Below are 10,230 nucleotides of genomic sequence, written 5' to 3' on the forward strand. Positions count from 1 at the left end.
CTAAAGGGAGTCACACAGAGGCTAAAGGGAGTCACACAGAGGCTAAAATGAGTAGCCCAATCCAGAAGCAGCGTCATTTCATGCAATGTCATGTCAACACCAAGTTACTCAGTTATGTAAAAAATGATGTTGAGCTGTTGAATAAAGCTCGTACTGCACAGGGCCGTGACTGTTGGAGACTAACTGGCAACTCAAATTTGCAACAAAAATGATCGTCTTAAGTGAAATCAGCTCTTGTTAGAAAATGCACCCTTTCGCTGGTGATAATTAACTTCCATCTGCTGTTAATCTGTGTTGCTGCATGCTCAGTAATCCAAGTAGCTAATTCTAACAAGGTCGAGTCAGGTCCTCTGGATGGATCCTTCTTTGCTGGAACATACATCGAGGAAACTAAACAGCCACTGGTCAAAAGGACGGCCCAGCACAGAAGAACAACATCATCAGACCAGGACTCTGTGGTCTACACTCATCTCCAGGCCAGACGTCACTCTTTCAGCGATGAAGAAGTGGACCTGACTCAACCTTGTTTGTTTACTGTTAATCCTCTCTTTTCTCGTTTGGAGGAAAAGATGAGCAGAACATTTAAAAACTTAAAGCAGGCTTTGAGGTCTCACCATGGAGGGATGCCTCTTCTCCACCATGCGGCTCCACAAGTTTAGATTCTTGCCAGCTTATAACCCAATCTACAAGAGGGGGAGAAACAAACCATGTTGAGTATTAATCATACTTGATACGATGAAATGTAAACATCTGCGCTCTCTTCTCAGCTGTTTCTGCAAATGCAGACGGTACAAGTGACGGATGAGTGGTGTGAGTGTTCAGTGTCACAGAAACCTGTCGAGAAGCAGGAAGTGAATACTTACGCTCCTTCATCTTTCAGTAGACTCAGGAACTTACTAACCCTGTAGTCAGGATCCATCTGAAAGACAATTTAGTAAAATTATTTCACACGGCAGCGCGAACGTCCAGTAATTCCACACTGAACACAGTTTGTCGATGCTGATGATCAGATGAGGCAGAAAACATTTGAGTGAACGTGTTAGCAGCGGGTCTCGGCAAACAGGTTCATACTTCTTCATGCACAGAATGGGGGGGGGGGGGCATACCACAGCAATTATATCGCCTCAAAAAACAGGCATCTCACATCATTCACATAAAGTCAGGAGGAGATGGTCCTGCAGGAGCGTTTGGTTAGGAGTACTAAAATCTGATGGTATTTTCAGCCTCGTTATCATCGTGACCACAGATTAAGAACTTTGAGCCACAGCGGGCTAATGAAGGGAAAAAACAGAAGCTGAAAAGAGCAGAACAGAAAATAAACAATCCTAGACACATCAGTTTTTAAAAAATGTCTAAAAATAAAAATAATTTCTGCTGCATTTGGATCAATCCAACTTGTTTTTTCAGCTGCACAGTGAGAGAACGTGCATGAAAGATTTGGCTAGTCGTCCCTCGCTACTTCACAGTTCGTCTCGATCTTCTGATCGAAAAAAATACTTTGGACAGGCGCCGCCATTTTGTAGTTTTCTCTCAGTAAGCCTACACTGTAAAGCCAAAGAACTACGCTACCCAGAAGCCAACAGTGCTTCGGGCCGCTGCTTTCTGCCGAAATGAAGGGAAAGTTTTGATCCGATTCAAACCCAACTAAAAAGTTCGGTCCTTATTCATAATGACTTCTGTGATCAGTGGCTGCAGAGAGCCGTACGGAACTGACCGGGAATTGAACCAGAACTACTTCCAGCCTCATCGGTCAATCCGAGAGCTGCTCGCCGGCCCAGGAAGCGTCTCGAGCGAGGAGGTCCTTTGTCTTCTCCGGAGCTCACCTGGACTTTTTTCATCCAGATTCTTTTGGATTATTTGGACTCGATCTGGACCATTTTGTGGTTTTGTGTTGGCTCTCTGAAGGTCCGGCTCTCTCCAAAAATGTCTGGTGCTCAACGGCTGCAGAGAGCCGATCAGAACTGGACCAGAACTGGACCAAGGCTGGCGAGTACCCATATAAAATGTTGCAGTACTGTACATATGTGTATGCTGTTAAAATTACTTAGGTTTAAGAGATTAGAACAATACAATAGTGTGGGAAGGGTTTATAAAGCCTTAAACATTTTATATATATATATTTTCATGGCCGTCAAAGAGCATTAAATCCCTGCTTCTGCCTGCAATCTGCATTATTCAGACATGGACCCTGCTCTGACATGTCGGATATTTTGTGACCTCACCTGTTTGGGTCGTCGGCCGTGCGCGTCCGCTGAGTGCAGCGGCTGAATGAACATCTATTTGGGCTGATGGATCGCTGGCAATAGTTTATCTGAAGCTGAACTTTTTACCTCTTTCAAGGCCGGTCAGCGCACGGTCAAATAGCCACCTGCGGCTGGTGATTGTATGGCAAGCCATGTTGCCATATAATTGTATTGTCAGTCGCACACGTCCGCTGACGCAATCAAACAGACACCGACCTGACCCACATTATTATGGACTGGCCCAATCTGAATCCGGGTATGGTGGGGCCGGGCTCCGGGTTAGAAATGACAGCTCTAATACAGCGTTCCTACTTCACGTTTTTTCACCTATAGCAGGGGTGTGTGGAACGTAACCCCCTCAATAACCGAAGGACTACTGCAAACGCCCTTCCTGATTCAAGCTGGGCTTGAACCTGCGGCCTCAGGGTTACACTGACCACTGAGCTACTACAACCTCTTGGATATACCAAACATATGTTATGATGTAAAGATTTAAAGCACGCCTATTTTTATTTTTTACTTTGGAGCAGCCGGACTTCTGTACAATTCTTTCGCCTGCTTTTAAACACCTTTCCTCGTAGCTGACCATGACAGCACTGTGTGCAGACCAGACAGAGCTTTGTTAACCATCTACCATCGATTCCTCTTAACTTTGCTTTGACAGAGATTCAGAACGTTTTTGTTTAAAACGTGGAACCTCGGCAGCTCGGAGAACGACGTGTGAACTGGAGATCCTTCCGCTTGACAAATCCTCAGCAGAGCCACAGATTTTCTTTCCGGCTCGTGGACGACAGTGTTTCTGTCCCTGTCGGAGCGACGGGCAGCTGCTGGGAATGTCAACCAGATGTTGAGGAAGAGGAGGGACAGGCCGCTGCAGTTTAATAGTTTGAGTTGGTGATGGAGTTGTTAAAAAGCCTCTCTCCACCTTCTGCTCAGCTCAGACTCATCTGCTCTGCTTTGATCGTGTTTTTAAACGTGCAAAGATAACAGTCAGCGTCTTACCTGTGCAGCCATTTCAATCAACATGAGCAGCTTCTTGATCCCGATGAATAAACATTCGCCCTTTACAGCTTTAGCTATGCTCATACGCTCTTTCTCCTGGAAGGAACCCAGCAGCTGTGGAGAGCAGAGGAAACCATCATTTATAATAAAAATAAAGAACAACCGTCGTATTTGTTGTAAAAGCTTGAAAACAACTTTCAGCTTCAGTTATAATTTAAACATCAGGTGTGTAGACACACCTGGTGTGTAGACGAAGAATAAAAATTGTGTTTCTATCAAGAATAAAGTGGTGGAATAATAAAAATTTGAGCATATTAAATTAACATGTCTGTTTTTTACCTCCAGCGCCTCGACAAGCTGCTCCCCTCCTGAGATGTTGGGGATGTTGATGGCGGTGCTGAACGCGTCCAGCATCTCCATCTCCTGGAGGACGTCCTTCCGACTCGTGGTGCCGATGATCAGCAGCTTACGACCCTGAAAGAGACGCAGCGTCCCATTTGTTTATTGATATTTTCACAAATTTACCATCTTCTTTGAATTCATTTGCTGGTTTTTGTCCTCAGTTGCAGAGAAATGTAATTTAATTGACTAAGGGTTCGACTGTGACGAAGTGAAGATACAACACAATCTGCTGCTTCCTTAGAAAACTTTTACTAACTGGCTTTTATAAAGTATGCGAATGTTTCTGTTCAATGCCCCGAGACGACTTCTGCTGTGACTTGGCGATATATAAATAAACTGAATTGAATTGATAACTTAAAGATCTGCCTTCCATTCTGCTTTTGGAAACTTTAGGAACAGCAAGTAAACCTGCAGTCTGACAGCAAAGTGCTCTGTTAGGAAAATATGGAACAATAAGATCTGTAACATAAAACGGACCTAGGTTATTGAGAGCTTTGTAGGTTAGAAGTAAGATTTTGAATTATAATATTATATTACAGAGACTATGAATAGGATATTGGAATTACAGGAACAACTCTAAATTGGTTTAAATCATATCTTTCTGATAGATTCCAATTTGTAAATGTAAATAATAAATCTTTATACACAAAAGTTAGTCATGGAGTTCCTCAAGGTTCAGTGCTTGGACCAGTACTCTTTACCTTACATATGCTTCCATTAGGTAAAGTTATTAAACAGCGTGGGATAAATTTTCATTGTTATGCTGATGATACACAGTTATATTTGTCCATTAAACCCAATGAATCCAATCAGCTACTTAGACTACAAGATGTCTTAAAGACATAAAAACCTGGATGACCCTTATTTTTCTCCTTTTGAATAAAGACAAGACTGAGGTCTTAGTTTTTGGACCTGAGCATTTTAGGAATAAATTTTTCAGTCTTTCGCCTCCTTGGACAGCATTAATCTGTCCTCCAGCTCTAATGTTAAAAATCTTGGTGTTATTTTTGATCAGGACATGTCTTTTATCACCCCCAATAAAAACGTTACTACAAAGTAGAACCTCCTTCTTCCACCTGCGTAATATCACTAAAATTAGAAACATCTGATCTAAAAATGATGCAGAAAAACTGGTCCACGCATTTGTCACGTCTAGACTGGACTATTGCGATGGTTTATTATCTGGGTGTCCAAATACTTCTTTAAAACGTCTTCAGTTGATCCAAAATGCTGCTGCCAGTCTTAACTGGAGTTAGTGGGAGAGATCATCTCTCTCCAGTTTTAGCTTCTCTCCACTGGCTCCCTGTCATCATTACCTAATGGAAGCATATACATGGTAAAGAGTATTGGTCCAAGCACTGAACTAATTACAAACACATTAGTTTCATAAAGTGGTTGGGACATTATTAATGGACAGTGTCAGAGCTACAAAAAGTTTAGGAGCTCTGGGATCTGTTTTTACAAATTAAACCAGTGGTTCCTACAGCCGGGGTCATAAAAAACCAATTACAGGGGGCATTTTGAAAATTGATGGAAATACGACTAACTTTAAAAATGATTGTCAAAAGCATGTTAAATAAAAACAGAGGTCCTAAATGCATAAAAATCATGACACTCTTTTTAATGTTTGAAAACTTCAGTTCTAGACGAGTTCACAAGTCACAGCTTTTATTTTCTGAGTCAAACTTGAAAAGTTTGTGATTTCAAACAATATTTAGTCCAAGGAAAAATAAAATAAATAATTTTCCGCCGGAACGCTTCTTGTGTATTGAATCGGTTTGTTTTGAGAACAGAAATCTTGCGGGATGCAACATTTGGTCGTGTTAGTTAGGATCATTAATGATTTTAGTCCCTTTTCTGTCCCTCGTTTGGTTTTTAGTTTAGGATAACAGTCAATGCAGCAACACTATGTTCCCTGTTTCACTGGTTTTGATTTGGGATTTTATTACATATATTTCTAAAATAATCTCCTTCTGACGTCTGTTTATGAATGAATTGGTAATTCCTCCACCAATATTTGTGATTTTAGGTAGTTTCAGACGAAAGCTGCCATAATACAGGAGCTAAGACAAAATCGAGGCATAAAAAACATAAAGAACACCGAGAGAAAGAAGGAAAGACTGAAGAATGGAGCAGAAAACGACAACAGAGGACAAACATGAGCAGAGACGACAAAAGAGAAGGAAAAGACTCGCTGCTAAGCCGGCGAGTTGGAGGACGACCAGGAGAAGACAACGGAGGAAGATTGGTGAGCAGACAGGGGGATTATGGCTGCTGGCTGCCCCCCCATGGCGTGGGGGGTTGTGATGCTGCATGCAGATGAGGTGCCACACAGGCGGCAGCGCTGCCAGGTCCTGGATCTCTCACAGAGCCCTTTCTCCTCCGTGTCCCCCTGGCCTCCCCCGGCCCCAGGCACCCCGCTGGGCTCAACGCTTTACAACCCCAGAGGAGCGCTGCAGCCAGGCATTCAACACCCGGCCCCGCGCCCCTTCTCATGCTGCCATAGAGTGGCTCGTAGCCTCATTCACAAACACAACGACAACGGGCGAACACAAACTGGCACTGGAGACAAACTACGAGCAAAGAAACAATGAGAAACGGGTCTCCGTCACCGCCATTCACTCCCAACACAACAGACCCGGGGCCAAACACTCGCTAATAACCACACACAGGAAAAAACTGCAGCCAGAGACCTCCAACAATTCTTCGTAAGACTTTGTGTCGGCATCCAGAAGATCTGCTGCCCTCTTTCGGCCATCCCAAAACTAAGCACCAAATCAGAAACCACGACTGAATCGGATCTTCTTTTTTGGCTTACCTTTGGAGGCGGCTTCTTCAGCAGCACCAGCAGAGCTTGTAGCACCAGGTTGGAGAAACGAGGTCCAATCGGAACGTAATCTGAAGAAACAGGAAGTTCACTCGACTTAAGTCTCACCCAAGCATGTGCAAATAAAAACCTGCAAAACAGCTGAGTGAAGACAGAGTGCTGAAAAACTGCTGAAATTTGCTGAAACCGAGTTGTTAAAGCTAAAATAAGCAGAAGGCTAGCTAAAACATAACTAGCTAAATACAAACTGAATCAAAAGGCTAGCTAAAAACTTAAAAGTATCTAAAGACAAACCAAAAGTATCATAAAACTAGCTACAGGAAGTAAGTATCAAAAGGCTACTTAGACAATATTGTAACAAAAAGCAGCAAACCGCTCGCTAAAAACATCCATCAGCTAGGTAAAATAAAACCTTACAACAAAAAGCTAACATCTATAAGTAGCAAAAGGCTAGCTTAAAGTATCAAAGGGCTAGCTTAAAGTATCAAAGGGCTAGCTAAAAGTATCAAAGGGCTAGCTAAAAGCTAGTATGAAAAGTCTAACAGAAAAAAATAGTCAAATTGTAGATTGAAGCTAAAAGTAGCCAAAGGCCAACTAAAAGCTAAAAGTAGCAAAGCTAGATGCCAACAGTAGCCAGAGACCTGCTAAAAGAAGCAGAACGTTAGCTAAAACATAATTAACTAAAGGCTAGCTAAAACCTAAAAGTATCCAAAGGCAAACCAAAAGTATCATAGCTAAAAGATAAAAGTATCAAAAGGCTACTTAAACAATATTGTAACAAAAAACTAACTGCAAATCATTAGCTAAAATAATCAATCAGCTAGGTAAAATAAAACCTTAAAACAAAAAGCTAACATCTATAAGTAGCAAAAGGCTAGCTGAAAGTATCAAAGGGCTAGCTAAAAGTATCAAAGGGCTAGCTAAAAGTATCAAAGGGCTAGCTAAAAGTATCAAAGGGCTAGCTAAAGCTAGTATGAAAAGTCTAACAGAAAAAAATAGTCAAATTGTAAATTGAAGTTAAAAGTAGTTAAATGATTGCTAAAAGTAGCCAAAGGCCAACTAAAAGCTAAAAATAGCAAAGCTAGATGCCAACAGTAGCCAGAGACCTGCTAAAAGAAGCAGAACGTTAGCTAAAACATAATTAACTAAAGGCTAGCTAAAACCTAAAAGTATCTAAAGGCAAACCAAAAGTATCATAGCTAAAGGATAAAAGTATCAAAAGGCTACTTAAACAATATTGTAACAAAAAACTAACTAAAAGCTGCAAATCATTAGCTAAAATAATCAATCAGCTAGGTAAAATAACACGTTATAACAAAAAGCTAACATCTATAAGTAGCAAAAGGCTAGCTAACAGAAAAAAATAGTCAAATTGTAGCTTGAAGCTAAAAGTAGCCAAAGACCAGTTAAAAGTGGCAGAACAGTAACTAAAAGCTAAAAGTGGCACAAGAAGGCCAAATTAGAGCCAGTTTGCTAAAGCAGATTCCACAGAACAACGGTTTTTGAAGGAACTAAAGAAATCGCAACGCATTTCTATGAGAAACATTTTGCTAAATAAAGTTAAATATTTTGAAATAAATAAGTTACAAAAACCAAGTCATAGCACCTATATCCTGAAAGACACAAACATTTTACTATATAAATATAAAATTAAAAAGTGCTAATTATACTGGCGTGGTATCACAAAAAGTAACGTGAAAGCCAAATCAGGGTTCAAAGAATAAATTTAAACTTTCAGCCGTTGATGAGAAAAGAACGAGGCTCTAACCCAACAAGCGTTCGATGTCGTCCACAACCACACAGCTCAGCTGGGATTTGTAGGCGTCTTCAAATATCTGGTAAACAAACAAAACGTTCAGTATCAAGTTTTAAATCAAAACTACCCTGACGTGATAATCATCTAGATTTTAATTTAGACTATTAAAACATTCCATCCATTCTCTTATTGTTTTTTATTTTGATCCAAATACACATAAAAATCCATAATACTGGCACTAGATGAGTTCTAGACACTTTACTCAATAAAACAGTCAAATTAAACTAAAAGGCCGAGGTCAGACTTTACAAAGGGCTTATTGGGGCATTAGTCCGGGGCCTGTGGCCCAGAGGACCCTGAATTATTTTTATTGTTTTCAATAAATTCATGTTTTCTTAAACAACTGTAAGAGAGCAGATTATCTGTGGTTTAGACTTTAAACATAAGATTAAAACTAGATTCAGCTCTGCTCTGAGGACTAGAAGCCTAAAGTTATTGTGCACATAATCAGTATTATTTGTATAAAATTAAAAAAAATGTCAATATTATTATTATTATGTAGATTTCAGGGGCCCAGACTCTCCTTAAATCTGGTCCTGAATAAGACCCATTATTGATCAGTCTGCAGGTTTACGTCAAGACTGGCCAATAGAAACACATCTCTCATCTTAGGCCCCGCCCCCACAAGATACTATCATCTAATGCAACTTTAATCCAATTCATTGCACAATAAAGGGAAACCCCTGCATACGTAGCTTCCATCTTGGAAATGATCAGCTGCAGATCAAACCTTTTTGATGGCTTGGCACTTTGCAATCTCAGAATGTCCGATCATCTTGTCAGGAGAGCAGATCTTGATGAAAGGGAACTGGGATTCTTCTGCGATCTTAGCTGCTAGCGCCGTTTTCCCGCTGCTCGGTGGGCCTGAGGGTGAAGAACGAGTTCGGTTACAGAAGCTGCGGTCGAAGTTTCGTGGATTCGTGAAGCGTGATTAGACCAAGATGTTTTTGTGCCGCACCTTCCAGAAGCACCGAGACCAGTGGGGTGCGATCGCTGTTCTTGGTCTGCTGAACCAGCAGCTCTCCGTCCTCCAGAACCGCCGACACAGGGTCGCCCCAGCGGATTATACCGTTCATGATGTAGCTGGCGTAGTCCTCCTGGTTGGTGCCAAACGCCTGGAGGAGAGGGACAACAACGTTCACCAGCTGTTCCTTTGAAACGTTTTGGAGCGAGTAAAGAAAGAAAACGGAACGCTCCGGTGTTTAATGAAGCTCTGCATCACCGGTTTGCATCTTCTACGAAATATGAAACAATTCTGAAATATAAAAGTTGCACAAACCAATAAAATGACTGACGTCTAGAAACACAAGCAGACTCCTCTGACAACAACAAGTCCTGAAAAGAGAAGCTAAACTTCCTGCAAAAGCTACAAAGTTAGCAACATTTAGCACTTAGCATCTACACTGATTCACTTTAAAACGGTTTACATTTAAATTAACCAAATGATAAGTTGATGCGAACAAACAAACAAACAAACAAACAGGTAAACAGGAAAAACACCAATAGACAAGAGATGATTTCCAAAACTACTAAACATGACGGAGCGCAGCTCGTTCTTCTTTCGACAGAAAACTTACCGGTTTGATGTCGTTGTTCAGAGAAGCCATGAAGTCGAGTCTGCTGACCTGCAGGTTCTCTGCTGTCTGAACATCAACCTCCACCGTGGTGTTGGCCTGCAGCAGCAACACAAACACACAGTTACACACACAGACCGCAACAACACGGACCGCTCGCAAAAATACAAGGCTAACGCCGAGTGATGACGGATCGCTGAAACTTTCTCAAGGAGATGAAACAGAGTTGTTCAAGGGAAAAGAAGCTAAACCCTAGCTAAAAGGAAAAGAAGGAGCAGAACACCAGCTAAAAAAGGTAAAAGGAACAGAACACTAGCTAAAAAGGTAAAAAAGGAGCAAAACCCTAGGTAAAAAGTAAAAAAGGAG

General features: G+C 41.3%; 1 protein-coding gene across 1 annotated transcript in view; it reads right to left on the reverse strand.

The window, feature by feature from the left end:
- The window catches only part of LOC119423829 (vesicle-fusing ATPase), a 31,035-nt gene that overhangs the window by 1,222 nt on the left and 19,583 nt on the right, over positions 1-10,230 (reverse strand). The window contains exons 13-21 of the mRNA XM_037691243.1: positions 9,868-9,963; positions 9,249-9,405; positions 9,021-9,154; positions 8,243-8,309; positions 6,466-6,545; positions 3,585-3,719; positions 3,246-3,359; positions 864-919; positions 615-683 (exon numbers count right to left, since the gene is read on the reverse strand). Of these exons, the coding sequence (XP_037547171.1) occupies positions 656-683; positions 864-919; positions 3,246-3,359; positions 3,585-3,719; positions 6,466-6,545; positions 8,243-8,309; positions 9,021-9,154; positions 9,249-9,405; positions 9,868-9,963 (867 nt within the window). The 3' untranslated portion in view covers positions 615-655. The remainder of the gene's footprint in view (positions 1-614; positions 684-863; positions 920-3,245; positions 3,360-3,584; positions 3,720-6,465; positions 6,546-8,242; positions 8,310-9,020; positions 9,155-9,248; positions 9,406-9,867; positions 9,964-10,230) is intronic.

This window comes from Nematolebias whitei, chromosome 17 (genome assembly GCF_014905685.2).
Source record: "Nematolebias whitei isolate Nwh7 chromosome 17, NemWhi1, whole genome shotgun sequence".
NCBI classification, from domain to species: Eukaryota; Metazoa; Chordata; class Actinopteri; order Cyprinodontiformes; family Rivulidae; genus Nematolebias; species Nematolebias whitei.